Source organism: Ascidiella aspersa, chromosome 9 (assembly GCF_963924565.1).
Source record: "Ascidiella aspersa chromosome 9, kaAscAspe10.2, whole genome shotgun sequence".
Taxonomy (NCBI): Eukaryota; Metazoa; Chordata; class Ascidiacea; order Phlebobranchia; family Ascidiidae; genus Ascidiella; species Ascidiella aspersa.
In genome coordinates, this window is record NC_139455.1 from 13198341 (window position 1) to 13216691 (window position 18351).

Consider the following 18351-nt stretch of genomic DNA (forward strand, 5'->3'; position numbering starts at 1 on the left):
AGCTCCCACTTAGTTTTCGTATCTCAATGCTTACAGCAGTGGTTGTCAAACTTTTTTAGATTGCGGCAGATTTAAAAAATCAAAATTTATTGGCGGCACACTTTCTATAAAACAAAAATTTTATACCTTGCAATCGCCCTTAATACATGGCAAGGCACAAGATAAGTGTACTAATATTATCAGTTTTCTAATAGACAGTGTGTATTTAAATTCCATAGGGTTGGGTGTATGCCTACCTTGTAATAAAAAAGTTTTTTTTTTAATTAGCCAAAAGTTACGCGGAACACTTGAGACTGCCGAGACACACAAGTGTGTCACAGTTTGAAAAAATTAAAAATCATTGTATCGGGAGCTGACCTTGCTTGTACAGTAATCCTGATTATGCCGACTGACTTAGGTAAGCCTTTCCCAAGAAGAATTTCCTGAACTACACTATGCTAGCCTTTATCGTTTGCCAGCGACTCCAGAGTAACTTGAACACACAATATACACATTGTATATTAGAGGTTGTCAAACTGTGCGTCGCGACGCACTGATGCGTCGTTGTAATCTTCGAGGGGCGTTGCATAATATATCTGTATCGAAAGTGTAGGCCTAGTAGTGCAGTACAATGTTTTAGACGTTATTATTCCCAGTCTTGTGCATCATCATACAAAACTGTACAACTTGATTATGCACACATCACGTTTTTCAATTTAACATTCACATTTCTCAATCGTTGAATTTCTTCGGCGTTTCACAAAATATTCTAAGCCATGGTTTCTCAACCGTGACTCTCCGCCCCCCTGGGGAGCCACGGAGCGGTCGTTGGGGGGCCACGGGCATAACTCTCCAGCTAGATATTGCGAAAACCAAAGTGTCACTATTTTCAAAATTTACCAGTTGACTTGATTTTGTGTTTTTAGTATGACTGCAAACCTTTCTCGTAGCGGTTTGTAACACATTTTCTGACACCTGCTTTGACTAGTAAGTATGAATGTTTAAAGTAGAATATTGAATCCTTTTTATTCGTTTTATCACGGAAAGTTACGCCTAATTGGTCGTTCGCGAGTGACAAGTTTGATTAGAGACCTGTCGCTGTGGCGAAACAATTACTGTGCTGCTTTATACGTAGCCATGCAGTTAGGCGTCAGCGTTTTTTCGGGCGGCCAATTATTACTTGACGATACCCTTGGCCTAATCCAGGGGTCGGCAACGTACGGCCCGCGGGCCTCCAATAAAAACTATCCGGCCCGCCGCCTCTTTGAGAAACTAGACACAAGTCTATTTCAAATACTTTTTGAATATTTTAGCTACCTAAGAGAGAAAAATTTTCGCGCTTCCCGCGAATGATCTTTGTACATTTGGTTATTTTACGTTTGGATGCTGTCTTTTAAACTAGATCGACGCTTCTTTACCGTTGCGTCGTGGAAGGCTGCCAACTGCGTCGCGGACATGGCTGTATTTGTTATTAACGTAAAGAAGTAAAACAAAAGAAAAGACTTTAAACACAATGCTTTGTATTTTTATAAGCAGGGGGGCCACCAGGGTCAAAAGCCTTTTAAAGGGGGCCACGAAGCATAAAAGGTTGAGAACCACTGTTCTAGGCACTTAATTGTTGTGAAATATGCTGTATACTGTATGGGAACTGGTTGTATATGGATAAAAAGAGATGGGTATGTTGCAGCTAATACGCAAAAATACGATTGAAGATAATCGCCCTGCTAATAGGTAGTGCAATGAGTTTTAAAATTCGTGTTTAAATTTAAATTTATCGTGAAAAGTTTTAGACCCTATGGCACTGTATCATTTGCATTGAAGTATACGCGTGTAACAGCGTGATGTGTAATAACCTTACATAAAGACGTCAATTTGAAGTTACAATCGTAATTCGGGAACAACTCCCGATTTTTTTTGTGCCTTTTTATACACAAATATATAAACAAGAATTATCGCTGGGTACGTCATAAGATCAACAAACTTTTACAATGGCGTCGCAAGCAAGAAGTTTAAGAACTATACCTAAGATTTTGTATATGTATGACTGTTTAAGTTATTTGTAATAGTAAATGCAAAAAAATAATAAATTCGCAATTTAATGCAAGGTTATTTAGTTTTGTTTAAATGTTTATAATTTTTATTAAATTTGGGTAAAAAACGCACGTTACTGACGTGTGACGTATTTTTTTAGTAAGTCAATCAAGAAACTTGCAAAAAACAGTAAACGATCAAACAAAGTTAATAACGGAATTGAAAAAAGTAAACAACGACTTACAAAACGATGTCAAGGATTTACGAAAACAATTGTACCAACTGAAGCTGGGTGCGTCGGTTGCAGAAACGAGCAGAAACCAGCAAACGCATGTAAGCATCTAAACCAGCGGTTCGCAACCAGTGGGCCATGGCTCACTGGTGGGCCATAAGAACATTTGAGGTGGACCACAGACCAATTTTATAAAGCTAGATTTAGTTTCATTTGTGTCACTATATTTAATTTTACAGGAATAATGGCTTGGGGAAGAATTAAAAAGGAATGTAAATTTATTGTTCAGCGCAAGTATCTCACTAATGTACGGTTGAATAAATAATCTGTTTTGAAATATGTTCTGCTGAGTTTTGTTCTAAACCTATTTTACAGTTTTTTCTTTCATAAAAATGTATTGGGCCACAGAATTTTTTTGCAACGTAAATGGGCCACGAAAGAAAAAAGGTTGAGAACCACTGATCTAAACTAAACTAACAAATTACAACATTTTTTTTCTGTTCCGAATAAACTCTTGCTTTATTTGCATGACAAATTAAATGTTAAAAGAGCTCTTTAATTAAATTTGGTTGAAATTGTTTTTCAGAAGCATTTTAATTATATATTATGAAACTGCGATGTCTTAAAACAATCAGTATACTCTTTTCAGACATATTTGGATTTCGAAAATGGAAATAAAAGAAACTTGCCGAAAATCGGTGACCATGTGGTGGCGATGTGGGGCCAATCCAAATTTCAGTATTTTACTGGTAAGATTTTTTTGTGTTATTGATTTATGCATATAAAATAACTCTTCATATATGGTATAGTAAAGTAATGTGAAAACACCAATTTTTTAGCGACATATAGGCCTATATATATATGTTCTTTTATTGCCTACGACGGTACCTGGTGTTGCAAACAGCAAAACTTAAAGCGTTTTATAAATATAACAGTAGATGGTAACTGGTAAAAGTGAGTATTTTTCAACATTAAAACCAATCAGGTATTTTCTGGGGGTTTATAAGGTTTTACGAATTTGTTACTTATTTGTATAGCTTCCGCAATAAAAAAACATTTAATATATCCCAATATACAACTCTAGTTTTGGTTTTATTCTAATCACAGTACCGCTCAGGTTCAGTAGAGTTGACCAATTTTAATGAACCCTTCATTTTAATGCAGAATACTTGACTGGGCACTGGGCACTTAAAAAATTTGTTTACCTAATTTATTATTTTCGTCTATGTTTGTCTGGATTCAATGTCGACTTTGACGGCTATTAGCGTAACAAAGTTTGTAGGAAAATGTTTTCATAAGTTTCTCCTAAAAAAATTTAGAAATATATGTTTAGCATTTCAATGTCCTTTTTTGATCACAAGAAGATTAACAAAAATTAAAGTACCATGGCATTGGATTGAATACGTAAAACTAAGAAAAACAGCGCCAGGCCTTATTTCTAAAATTTGCTTGGTTACAGCTACCATTGAGCAGTTTGACACTGCAACGTTGAAATATACGATAGAATGGGATGACCATGATCCCACCGGAAGAGTCGTCGACTATTTCAACTTGGCCGTAGACCAAGTTCCTTCTAATGACCAAATTGGCGTCGGTTCCAAAGTGCTTTTTCATCAAGGCAAGTAAGTGTCTGTTTTTTAAAGTTGGGACCTGCAGTTTGCAATATTCATTTTGTGTCAACCCATATGACATTAATACGGTTTTTGATACCTAAAATATCTCAGTAGGCATGTGCTTTTATTTTAAGCACTGAGCAAAATATTTTCTGATTAAACCAGTTACAAATGTTACAAAAAATGTCGGAATTTATGTTGTGCAACGTGAAAAAGTTAAACAATTTAACTTTTTCAGGAAACACTACTACACTGCATTTTTTTGCAGTCGTCATAATTACGTCATCCATTTTTGTTATTGGCTACAACTTTTCGTCAATTGGACTAATTCGAATAATCCAAGTTATGACGTCATATAAGCTTCTGTAACAAAGATGTTGTAAATCAGTGGTTTTCAACCTGGGGGTCGCGACCCCCGTGTGGGTCGTTTGCCTTTTCTCTGGGGGTCGCGACCCCCGTGTGGGTCGTTTGCCTTTTCTCTGGGGGTCGCGAAGACGACAATCAAAAATACAAACCACTATTGCTAGAATGCGAATTAATTAGCATAAAAAATAACTGTAATGATATTAGTAAATGTTAACAGTTGAATAAAAAAAATAAATTCACAACCTAACAAGTGTTACTATACTGCAAAAAAATATTAACGTTGTGACGAGATTAGTTATCACAAATACCGATTATTATTACATCACGATAACGATTATTATCACGAGAAATATTTGGTTATGTTGTCACAAATAAAACGTAGTATGTGCCACTTAAATAAATGTTTGTGCCATTTTTGTGCTATTGCGCATACACAAATGCATATGCCTGAAAGGGGGTCGTTAGATATATTGGGTTGTTAGAATGGGTCGCGTCATGAAAAAGGTTGAAAACCACTGTTGAAAATGATGTAAAATTTGCAATCTAGCGTGGGATCTTAAAAGTAGTCGCATATGCGAGCTAAACTCTTACGTGTACACTCTACAAGCACAAAACATATATTTGTAAAGGTACATGCCATAACGTCCTTACGACGTCATAGTTTTAAATGTGTAAAATAAGTAAGTAAAATAGTCAAATTGCAAATTTTCGTATTCAGGCTTAGGGCTGATGCTCTTCTTTGGCTAGATTTTTGTCACTGCTTTCCAAAACCGTGTCCCAAACAATTGTTATCGCGCATTGAACGAAAGTCACGATATAATAACTTTGGAAAACATATCATCTAGAATTATTTAATGGTTTAAGATAACTTAAACACTGGTACAAGCACTGGCGTTCATTAGTCAACAACGGACAAATTAATTTGTAACATATCTAAATGTAACAGCTTACAAAATTACGTACCGTAACAAAATTAAAGTTACGACAATGTGCTACCATATTTCAAATCTATTGATTTAATATATGGCGTGGAGGCATGGAGGCATTCGTGGAGGCATCATTCCAACATATGACGTCTAAATGACGTTTTATATGCATTATTCAGGCGCTGACCTATAGTCAAACATTTCCGAAAAACCCAAGCCTATAGGTATTTAAGCATATTTTAATAAAAAAAATTTTGATTGAATCATACCTGTTTACAAACGTTTCCGCGTTGGAGGCACTTTAAGTCTTGTGCATAGAACTGCGTTTAGACCAAGACTAGTCAATCGTTTACAGTTTCTTATGGTCATGCAAAATTTCTTGAAATTTTAAAGTGACCTTCATTATACGACAAGACAACAGTACGCTAATTGCACCAGATTCTCTTGGTTCCACAAACAGTTGATGAGCATGACGTTTGAAATTGTGCGACTCCAGCCATAAGACCGAGTTAAGAACAACATTAACGTCATAATAAAACACAGTTCGGAATGAGACCAAAATGGACTAATATCTAATGGTCGTACTGGCGTTTAAATCGGAATAAGTCCTAAATCGTCAAAATCAGGCCTAAACAACACTTCAACTAACCCCAAACCCCACCCCTAAGTACATCCAACTCCACTAATAATTTCAATGCTAACCCATTTCCTAACCCCACCCATTACCCTACAATAACCCCAAACAGGATCAAAAATCCAGTGCCGGTCAAACGTCCAAACATCGTCACCAAAACGGCCGATGCCAGACTGACGGCTTCCGATTGTCCCATACCCTTCACCTACAGTTTTAGGCGTTATTTTGGCAATTCAGGCCTTATTCGGATGATTTTAGGACGTATTCCGGCAGATTTATGTCTTGTTCAGACGATTTCTATCTTATTCTGTATTGGATATTACTGCGTATTGGGCTATTTTATATCGTTGGTTTTATAGATTTTTCTGCTTTAAGTATTGTTGCTTTTTAGGTCTTATTGTGTGTTCCCGTACGATTGAGTTAATTGTATTTGACACATTGCCTTTTGTGTACAAACCATCTTCCTTCGTTTGTTGTGTCCAGTGGCGTATCCAAGGGGGTTGGGGGAAGTGATGTTATCGATTTTTGTTCGTTTTTGGTCAGGTTTTACCAAACTTGCCGAAGCGACAGTAATTGGGTAGCGCTCCTTACGTTAAAGCACCCAATCCGACTTGTTTGGTGGCTAAAGCGAAACCAAAGTCAAACGCAAAGAGCCGTTTTTCGTTTTTTGTTTGGTCAACCGTAAACGCAGAATATCTTTTCTCTTTCGTTATTAGGTGAGAATGGCTGATTAGAAAGTGTGTATTATTCAACAATTAAAAGTGCTAAGTCAAACCTTTCATTTTTAGTCGCTAAAAACGTCGATGCTTGTTTTGATCACCCGTCAAGACCATTTTTGCAGTGTGGTAGTGTTCCTTTAAAACGAATGAGTGGCTTATTGAAACGCAGACAAACTTATTTCCGTTGTGAAGTAACACATATTTTAAACTTTGTTTAGAGCTGTTAATGAATAACCTTCATTCTTCCGGTTTATATTCAAGTAAACCCATATATGAAAGTAGTCCTTTGATGTTATTAGATGCAGTACACAAAATTATCTTCTTGAGAAAAAAATGCATTAGCATTTCTTCTCTGTCCTAGTAAAACGTGATGTTTGTTGCCTAATCAAGAATGTTATGATCACGGAGGTGGAAGCCAGGACTTATCTATTTTACCCACTTTTACCTATGTTACTCACTAAGCCACTAGCATACATTTTTTTCGTGGTATATGTAGGAAGAAGCCATATTTAAAAAAAACTAGAGCCAACTGAGCAAAAATAATGCGATTTTCGTACTCAGCGCTCCTGATATACCCCTAAATTAATCAAACATACCATGCCTTTAAAAAAAAAAAAATTGTTGACCTGTGAATTAATCAACCCGTACAGTGTGCAACAATGAGTTCAAATGCGCTCGACAGAGATTAATGATATCTGGAAGGACTCGTTACTACAGTTAAGTTTCTATACGGAATTATTGCGCGACGAACGAGGATTAAAACGACGCATCTCTGTTTTTATCACAAATGAAGTATATATTTTCAGCCCAAGGGCAATATTATCATATTTTGTGCCAAAATTATCTAATTGCAATCTTTGCTGTTGGCCATACCTTCTTTGTAATAGTATGGTCGTTGTATCGTAACACAACTGTTAAAACGAAATATGTCAGTTGTTAGGGCAGTGTTTCTCAACCTTTTTCACCCCGGGGCGCACTTGTAAACCCTTCAAAACGTGGCGGCGCACCTGACGAGCGAGTCGACTGCTAACTTTGTTTGGATACTTTGTTTTTTGCTGGCAGTTTTTATTACATCAGGCTCCCAATTCTATTATCTATTAAGCAGCTTGCGGAATCGGTTAAAAATAACCCGACTCCAACTCCCGAGTCCGACTCGGGCCAAATGTGTGATTTCATCAAATTCCGAGTCCGTCTGCAACCCTACAGCATTTAATTTTCCCATTTACGTAACTAAATTAAGGTGGATTTTCAACAATCCCCTCATAGGGGTGTCACATATCTCATCCAACCACCATACATTGCTGGAAAATATCCACCATATGCTATTTCGCCTTTTTAATTTGCATTTGGCGGCATTATTAGTTTTAAAATTGGTACTGCGCACGTCGGACTCGGGACTCGGGACTCTATCAGTCCGATTTCAGCAAAATAAATCGATTACGGTACGTCTCAAATATGACTCCCGACTCCACAGACCTGCTATAAAATACGATGTGCTCAATAAGACATGCATAAAGAGAAAGAAAATAAATGAAATAGGCCTTTCATGTTGTAAATTATGAAAACACACGGTATGTTAGTTAGAGTTCGATGGAAACACAGAATAAGCCCCAAGAGCAACAACATCTAACTCGGAATAAATCCAAAATGTAACGGAAAAAATCCTAAATGGACAAAATAACGCCCAAAACTGTAAAAAAAAACAGGGTATGGGACGATTAAAGGACATATTCTTGACATCGGCCGTTTTGGTGTCGACGTTTGGGTGCCATATAGTATTTTGGCACAGGATTGTTTGCCTCTGTTTGGGGTTAGCCGCGAGTAATGGGTAGAATTAGAATTTGGGAGGAGTTTGTGTTGAAGTTATGGATGGGGTTTGGGGTTAAGTAAAAGGTAGCAAAGGCCTTATTCTTGCCATTTAGGCCTTATTCGGGCGAATTTAGGTCTTATTTTGATTTAAACGTTATTACGAGTATTATAGGTATAAGTCCTATTTTGGTCTTACTCCGAACTGTTTTTTATGCCGAAGTTGCTGTTGTTTTAATTGTGGTCTTATGGCGGAAGCCCCGCTAGATTGCAATAGTTCCTCTTTCTTTGTTAGCGAAGAGCCAACATCAACCATTGGGACTTCAATAAGGGCTACGAATCCAGTCATATTGCTCAGTGTTTATTCACAGAAAATAGTGACTAGAGTTTATTCTAAAATTATTCGCAAATTTTACAAATAATACAGAATTTTTGTAACATTTCTTCCCCATTTTCTCGCGGCGCACCGGTTGAGAAACGCTGTGTTAGGATTCTTAACCTTTTTCTAACGCGTTGCCATTTTGCAATTGCCCTGTGGCTTGCATCCTCCTAAGGAGTTAAATAACTATTTTACCAAATAAATCTGGGTTATTGTCGATTATAACAGTGTGCGCAAACATGAAATAGTACAGCGGGCCTAATGGCGCGAAACGCGAAAATAAATGCGTTCAAATGATTTAATTTGCTAAACTAAGGGACATACAAACGTTCGTACTCGATATATTAGCTTTCATTAAGTTGATAACCCTGTGCACAACTTGATCTGAATAAATTTGCCCGATTTTCCTGATTAAACATAGCCAAATCGCTCGTAAAAGATAGCAAATAAACAAATTGCTCTTTAAAAAGTAGCAAAAAAGATTGGGCCAAAACACCAAAAACAAAGACTAATAAAAATCATAGTAGGTTATCTCGAAAACTTGCAAATCACTAATTAGTTAATGAAGTACACATATCAATGCAAAACATAGAACAACATAAAATAAACACCAAGCGTAGTAATGATGTTATTTAGCGCTTCTTAAGAACTTGTTTTTTTGTAAAAATAATTTTTTTTTTTTTTTTTTATTTCGTTTTGAATAACTGTGACATTTATGGACAAAACCACAATGATTTGCAAATATCAGCAAAAATGGATCTTTGTACGATCGCTTGCTAGGCCGAGAGCCTTGAAAAACATTTTCTAACTTACGTCGACCAAGGGGCTGTAGCATTTGGACCTTTGAACCTCCCCATCCAACGTACATTGTTGCAAAGCCTTATGTATAAATATTCCTACAGGATTGGTACGATTATAATTCCATTTGTTTTAGGTATAAAGAACAGGAAGTTCATGGTATTATAAGAAGCGGTGGATTTCGATGGCATGAAGGCGAGATTGATGCTATTTTCACTGATATAAAAGGGATAAAGTTCTATAACGGTCATCACACCAAAGGGCAAGCTGATGGAAAATGGGTCACTTATAAGGTACACTAAACGGGAACATAACAAGGCCTAAAAAGTAGGGCTTCTCAAACTTTGGGTCACGACCCCATTTGGGGTCACGTTTTTAGGTTGTGATGGAAGTGTTTAATAACCAGTGTTGTAATGACTTAAGTCAATGACTTGACTTAAGTGCACTTAAGTCACTGTTTTTAAATGACCTGATTTGACTTAAGTCTTTTGGGCAAATGACTTGGCTTGACATAAGTCAGTTGGACAAATGACTTGGGTTAAAATAAATTGTTTTAATTAAGCAATTAATTATAAAATTGCGTTATTTAGCCCAATCTTTACATATAAAAGATTTTGCTTGTTACATGCTGCTTTTAGGGTATTTGTGACTTGAGTTGCTTATAATAATCGGAGGAGTTTGCAGGTTTTCATAATTTAAAGTTTTATTTTTTTGACAAGCGCTGGACTTGAAGTTGACTTGCTCTAATTATGACTTGACTGGGACTTGACTTGGGCAACCGATGACTTGGACTGGGACTTGACTTGTTGTTTATTCAAAAAGACTTGACTTGTACTTAAGTTATTTTACGAATGACTTGACTGGGACTTAAGTCATTTCAAAATGACTTGTTTACAACACTGTTAATAACTAATGGGAAATTTCTTCAAGGTTCCCTACGTGTAAATAAGTGGTCATGTTTGAACATTGGTAGAGAAGATTTGAGTTTAAGTTTAAAAGGGAATCAGATTTAAAATAAATTGTTTCTGCTGCATTATTCAAATATTGCTCTTGCTAAATTTTAAAGATTAACTACGTAGTTGACTGGCTAATATTGGTGTTGTAAGACCTGTTTATGTGTCATGTTGTTGTAACGAATTGCCCAATATAAAACTTGTATTCGATTTTAGCGTAGCTTCTGAATGTTTTGATTTAGCTAACTGCTTTGAGATTTAAACTAAACTTTAAAGCATTTAGTGTTGACTTCATTTGGGGTCAGTGGTAGATGTAGAGTAAGGATACATTTTTCAAGCATTTTATGAAAAATATTTTACTGTAAATGAAAATTACTCGCACATGTATTTTGTTGCCAGTTGTTTTATAACCAAATCCGCTCTTCACGGTTGGCGAAGGTCTCGTTATACCTGCATCTGTTAAAATGTTAAAAATATTACAAGGAAAAAAATAATGTGAAGAAATTTGCAAGATTCCTTTGTTTAATGACATGGTCTTCAGTCGAATTGCTGAAACACAATAAGACCTAAAAACCAACCATACATAAAGTAAAAAAATCTATAAACCATAGTATTAAGACCAACGACATTACAGCCAAATATGCAGTAATATCCAGTACTGTATAACATCAAAATCGTCTGAATAAGACGTAAAACTGTCGAAATAAGGCCTAAATTCATCGGAACAAGGCCTAAATTCATCGAAATAAGTCCTAAATTCATCGAAAGAATGCCTAAATGGCCAAAATAACGCCCGAACCTGTAGGTAGAGGGTGTGGGACGATCGGGGGCCTTCGGTCTGGCATCGGCCGTTCTGGTGACTACGTTTGGACGTCCTAGTTTGACCGGCGCCCTGACGCTGTTTTGGAACCGGATATTTGGTCCTGTTTGGAGATATTGGTGTGTAATGGATAGGGTTAAAAATTGGGTTAGTGTTAAAATTATTAGGGGAGTCAGTGATGTACTTAGGGGTGAGTTTGGGGTTAAGTGTTGTTTAGGCCTTATTCTGATATTTTAGGTCGTATTCCGATTTAGACGGTACCAATACCAATAGGTATTAGTCCTATTTTGACCTCATTCTGAATTGTGTTTTATTCTGACGTTGGTGTTGTTCTTATCTCGGTCTTATGGCTGGAGTCCATACTTTTCTGTCAATTGATTCAAAAAAACGAAGCTGGATAGGCAAATCATGCCACATTGAACTCTCGGGTATCAAACACAAGACATTACACGCCTCGGAAGAATTTGCAGAGTTAGGCTATTGAAGTGATAGCTAGCAGCTAGAATTTTCAGTAAAGCAAGAAAGGGGTACCCAATCATTTCTGAACTATATGTTAATGCCAGTTTGAATTTTAAATGGGACATTTATTTTTAATAGACGTTTACTGTTTAAAAACCATTCACATGTGTTTGTTATAGCCATCACGAGGTCACATAATTTTTTTTTTAAATGAAGTTGCAAAACAAAAACGTTTGAAAAGCCCTGCAATAAAGCAACGACATATTAAGTGTAATTATCTATAATACCGTCGTCTGAAGGCAAATGACGTAAGTAAACCAAATACGCAATAATGTCTACAACGAATGGGGCGTAAAACTCGTCGGAATAAAATCTTAATCGCCTAAATAACATGTGAAACAGTAGGACGAAGGACTGGAAATATGGACCTTGTCGTTCTGGCATCGACAGGTATTATTCCGACTGGTCATGTCTTATTTCACTTGAAATCATATTTCTAGTCCTATTTTGGTCTACCTCTGAAATACTTAAGTAACACTCTTATTTTTGTATTTTCGTATTGTTTAAGGATTATAGTCAATCATTCACGGGATACAAGATAGATGATTTTCGGATGCCCCCAAACGTTTTCGACATTCTTTCATCAATTGAACCAGGTTGCTTTTTCAATTACGAGAAATTGTATAATTTTTAAAATACCGTGTCGCCGAGTTAGCGTGGCAGTAAAATCAGCTTTTTTCGCGACTATGGGCTAAATTCAAACTTTAGTTGAAATCCATCCCGGATAACTGAAGTCGTAATTATTAGCGATTCGATATTCTAATAATGTGTCGCCAGTGCGCCTTTTGAAAGTGCCGGAGTGTAATATGAAAACAAATCCTAATAATTTTACGCAACGTTTCTAATATCATTGTTTACTATTTGCTTGTATGTGGATGTAGCGCAACAAGCAGAAGAGAATGATGTTGATGTTTACGTGTCATATGCAAAGATCAATTGCCCTTCTGCAATTAGTGGAAAAGAAATTGACGACACCTTGCCACCCTCTTATGAGGAATCTGTACTTCAAACAATGTGTGATCCTCGAAATATCGTCAGTCGCCTCATAAATATGGGTCAATTGATTAGTATATCACATTTATGTAGCCTAATTAATGGAAGTGTGACAAAATATTAATTTGTTGTTACAAGGAATTTTCTGTGTACCATCCGTTAATTTTAAAACATATGTAAATTGTAGGCTTGCGAGTGTTTGTGATGGAAAATGAAGAAAGCGATGCACTGATCCATATTGTTAACGCTCTTGAAAAGGCCAAAGTGTTTATCGCTTGTTTAAGTGACGAATACGCCAGCAACGACAGATGCAGAATGGAATTTCAATACGCAAAGAATACCAAAAAGCTTCCAGTAATCCCATTAGTTGTAAGTACACATATAAGCACCCTAACTTTTTGTTATTAAACCCTAAATTTTTTTATTAAAAAATAGGTTGGGACAGGCTCCTTCCAATGGCAAATGACGGTAGTTGGAATGTTGTGTGCTGGTGAGCTCTACATACACTTTAAGAACACAGAAGTTGAAGAGTTGAAGATGACAGAGCTGGCACGAACTATCAAGAATTTTGTGCCAGAAATTAAAATACAAAATGTCCAACATGCTGCGACTGGGAACGCTATAATGGAAATGCATTCCGACCCTCACCTTGCTGTGACAGGTTCAGTACATGCTGTAGCTTGGTTTATTATTGTTTTTGAAAAAAATATATCGCTATATATATATTTTTAATTATCGACCCCTTTACAACAGGACATAAAAAAACTTTTACTATCATAGTTCTCCGACAGTGTTCAGTATTTTCTAGTTGTATGCTTTTTCTTAAATCACGATTTAAAATAAAAGGATCATCTTATTGAAAAAATATATAAAAAAATATATATGAAATTATTATATGGTTTATCGTTAAATTTTAAAAAATGTTTCCTCTTTTTTATTTTATTTATATTTATATTATTGTTTGATTAAATTGACCAGCGTACTGTTCTACTATTAGTAATTCGGCTTAAAGACTTCGTAATACTGTGATTCGCGTTTTTTCAGGAAAACCGCTTGTCACAGGAAAGGCAGACATGTTTTTCAGCTACTGTTGGAACAACTCAAATGATGCTCTAACTCGACGTGAGATAGATTCGTGTTCAGGTGTAAAGTTATGCGATCCTCGCTTGATATGTCAACGTCTTTCCTCGCAAGTTGGGCTATCGGCTTGGATCGACATTGAGCGCTTAAAAAGTGCTTCGGGCGGTTTTGGAATGGTAAGCTTTGTCAGGGCAAACTCAGGGGTATAAAAATGTAGGAATGACGTCACAAAGTTACCACATAACGTCACGTGATAAAAACTTGGCAGACTAAAAAAACTGTTGTTCTATGAAGCGAAGTAGTTCAATTACAGTCTAATCGAAAACACTAGCGTTTATTTAGATTAAATTGGCGCCACTTTCAATTTTCAAAAATACATGACGCATATATGCACGTAAATAGGATTTGCATATTGCTAGAAAAAATAGCAAGCTAAAATAAACTGTGCATTTATCTTGTTCAAATTTAATTTATAGAGGAGTTGCTTACTACACAAATGCCAAATACAAAGACGTTATGAATTGGCCGCATAATATTTTAACTTGATTGATTTACTGAAATTGCATCTTGGAATGAGTCCGGGCGCTAGCATATAGTCGCACAGAAAACTTTTAAAAATACTATCAGAAGTGTGAAATATTTTATCGTTCATTCAGTTTAAACAGGAAAAAATAGTAATTTAAATATGATTATACTTTCTATGTTACGCTGCTATTACTGTGACAAAGACAAAAAAAATTCGTGCTGCAGAAAAAAAAAATATAACATATAAGTTCGCAAAACAGGCGTTTTAGAAAGTTTAATAGGACACATTATTGCAACTTCCCTCGTAAAAAGTAGCCGTTACCACCCCATTTGGATCCGAACGTGATAAGTGAGAGGTAACCGATTAATTTAATAGCGTAATCCGAAAAACGTAATCATATAACCAAACAATTTGACCATGCTAGCTGTTCGTTGGTCACTTATATTTCTTTAAGTAAACCCTCAACGCAACGCAAACCAATTTAAGAATACACATGATGTCGCGACATGTAGACTAAAGGGCCTGGGTTGGGCCACTTAAAATCGGATATAAATTCGCGAGAAGCACAGAAAATCGTATCGCTTTCAAACTGTATTTGTAACAATATCACATTGATGGAAACTTGTTCCATCCCAAATCTAAACATTGACGGTTTGTTTTTTATTTCAGTTTGCACAAATAGCTTCTGCTGTGAGGGATTGTAAAGTTGTGGTGGCTTGCATCAGTTTACAGTACGCAAACAGTAATAACTGTCGAATGGAATTACAATTTGCCGCCCAATCCTTACATAAACCTGTCGTTGCATTAATTGTCGGTAGGTAATTATAGAAGCGAACCTTGAATGTTCTGTAACATGGTATTCGGAATGCAAGTTTAGGATGTCAGCTTGTATGGTTGCATAATATATTGTTCTTTTTTAGATTTTAAAACCTATTCAAAGGTTAATGACAGGCGGATAAAAAACGTTGGGCTGGGACAAAAGTGTAGTGTCATTAAACATTTTACTGAGTTGCATTAGTGTATAAATTAGAAACCCTGAACTACTCGTCGAGTCAAACGCAAGCGAACTTAAACTTTTCTTTTTTTGTATTTTTCATAATGTGTTATTTATTTTTCTCTTTGATTCGATTTTATAATTTTCTAGGATCCACAAAAATAATATGTTCTTTGTAGTGTTTTATTTTGTTTACTGGACAAAAAATACTGGCTAATCATTTTAATTCATGATATTTTAGGCGAGGGTAGCAAATGGAAGGAAACCAATGTCGGAAAAATGGTAACCGAACGTTATCCACTTATTGATATGCAAGACCTGGAGACGGAAGAAGAGCTTGGGAACAAAATAAACGGAATATCGTACGAATAATAATTTAACTGAAGAAATAAAATAAGTTTAATTCGAAAATATACTTCATATATGATTTAGGGTAAATAGTTTTGTAGTAGAAACTATTTCATAGATCAAAAATAGCTTCAAAAATATATATTTTTTTGCTTGTAACTTTTGAACGTGGTATTTTTAATGCTTTTACATTTAGGAGCATTATACAGAAAGAATTGAAAATGGCTGGCAGCTCAACTGTTAAATTTCGTGCCCCAGTATCAGGAGATCACGTGGTGTGTCTTCATCAAAACTGGGCTTATTTTATGGCTACAGTGGTGAGTTTTAATGCCGATGATATGACTTACACGGTGGATTGGGACGACAAGGATCCTACGGGACGAGTACAATCCTACGAGGTAAGTTGTTTGCCCAAACCATTTATTCTAAATAAATCACATATATGCCGTTTTTAGGCTTGTATGTAGAGATGTCAGATAACATCGGATCGGAGCCGATACCGGATACCGAGAGGTAGTATCGGTGCCGATCCTTTACCAAATTATTTTAGGAATTCGAGTGATTGTTTGAGATATAAAACTACGATTGCTATCTTGAAGGGTAAACTTAAAAAAATCAATAGGTTAATAACTGATAGTAACTAAACTTCTCCACGCTAAAGCAATAGCTTGAAGAAAAATTCTCTTTTAACGTTCCAATTTCATCTATTTGCTTGTTTAAGCATAGTAATTAGGTAATCAGGTATCGGATTGGATCGCGGTACTTTTTGTCAATAAATCGTATCAATGAAGGAATTTCGTGTTGGCTTGTGACACTGTTAGGGGTATTGTAACGTGTCGTTTAATTGTTTCTTGCGCAACACGCGACTAGCGTCTTGTTTGTGCCTGTGCCTCATATGTATTTAGCTTGAAATTATGTCATATGATTTAAACTGCGCCTATACCGACAGATTGTGATTTGAATGAGATCGCACTATAGTTTATGCTGCGTGTATCACCTGCTTTTGTGTAGAAAACAATAGGCATACTAAAACATTCCATCAGCACCTACTAAATTACGATTGTTTTTGTTACATTTTTGTTGTTTGTTTGTTAAACATATATATAACTTTACGTTTTAGCTTTTAGCAAACAGTTTGCAGTGTTGCTCTTAAGCTTAGTCACTATTGTGCAAAAACAAAGAACTTGGTATTTTTTTAAAACTTGTCGGTTACTATTTTTGAAAAACTGTTCAGTAATAATATTCAGGTAATCACCTAAGAGTTTAAGAGTTAAGCACCATGTTAATTTGAAAACAAGAAAAGTTTAAACAAGGTTTAATATAAACTCTACAATTCGAATTAGTATACTATATCATGCAACATAAGACCAATTAAAGTCAATACCGGTACTAAGAATGTTATCCAGGTTACTGTATTATCAGTCAATGGAAATATGTTGAACAGCTTCACTTAAAATTATGAACCATTGCAGTTATATCGTACAACCTGTTCTGTTAGTTTATTTCTCACGTACTTTATCGTCCTATAATAATTACCCAACATAGGTAAACTTTACTTGCGAAAAACAAAAATTGTGTCACCTTCCTTTACTTTTTTGTCAGATTTGAGATCGGTTTGAGTACCTAACTTATAAATATTACGTTAGTTTATTAGTTTGTTAATATCACGAAAAACAGGTTTGGTTACGCTTATGCCAAAAACAGACGAAAATCGGTTGATAAAAATACAGTCCGGTTCTGTTTTACACCCTTAAACAAATTTCAAACTTTATTAGAATGTTGCTCTGGACGAAGAACCAGCAGATAATTTGATTGAAGTTGGTACAACCGTTCTCTTTGGTCAAGGTGATTACAGTTCGAACGACAATAACTCTGGAGGAGTGCGTTACCACCAGGGGAAAATAACCAATATTTATCGTGGGGAAGATGGAGTCATACGGTGAGTGTACATTTACTAATACTGCCATTTGTAATAGGAAGCAGCTTGAACATATTTTATCCAAATTGATTGATTATAAAATTTTTCTGATTGGCGAAATAAACCTATAGGAAAATAAAATCATTTATTTGTATGTTTTTCGTGTCTACATTAATTAGGCTACTATTTTTATCAGGGTAATCAGGTCGCACTACCTATAAAGACAAATTCTATTAAATTCTTAACAAAATACCTAATTTTTGAGTTAATAATTTAATAAATTGGGTATTGCATAAAAAACGTATTTTAGATATGACGGTGAGCACACGAAAGATTCCGAGGATGGAAAGTGGGTCACATTTCGGGGTTACCTTCAACGATTCAAGGGAAAACTTATCAGTGACCTGCGATTGTCACCCAACGCAATGGACGCCCTAATGGCTACCAAGGAAGCATTTAAAAGTATCAATTGAAGTTCTTCATGACGTTTTCCTTTTCACTTTTTTATAATGACATAAAAGTTGTTTAAATTTACCACATCGATATAGGCTACAACACGAAAGTTGCGGAAAAGCATGCAAGGTTGCTTACAAGTTCAAGTTAATGTACATAGAAAGAATCATTATCGTGATCAAATAAATCGGTAAACATACATAACACTGGTCAACAAACAAAATATTTTGTCATTTTTGCATAAACTTTAAGAAGTGTTTTAAG

At 35.7% G+C, this 18351-nt stretch overlaps 1 protein-coding gene across 1 annotated transcript; it reads left to right on the forward strand.

Moving 5' to 3' along the window:
- The first annotated feature begins 2198 nt into the window (after positions 1-2198).
- LOC146133061 (uncharacterized) lies at positions 2199-18247 on the forward strand. Its single transcript, XM_083397356.1, has 14 exons — positions 2199-2343; positions 2892-2991; positions 3702-3864; positions 9620-9776; positions 12284-12371; positions 12657-12830; positions 12956-13137; positions 13204-13429; positions 13813-14024; positions 15044-15188; positions 15610-15730; positions 15913-16114; positions 17492-17655; positions 17945-18247. The coding sequence occupies exons 2-14, from the start codon at positions 2958-2960 to the stop codon at positions 18105-18107; spliced, it is 2031 nt and encodes a 676-aa protein (XP_083253482.1). The 5' UTR covers positions 2199-2343; positions 2892-2957; the 3' UTR covers positions 18108-18247.
- Positions 18248-18351: the final 104 nt, after the last annotated feature.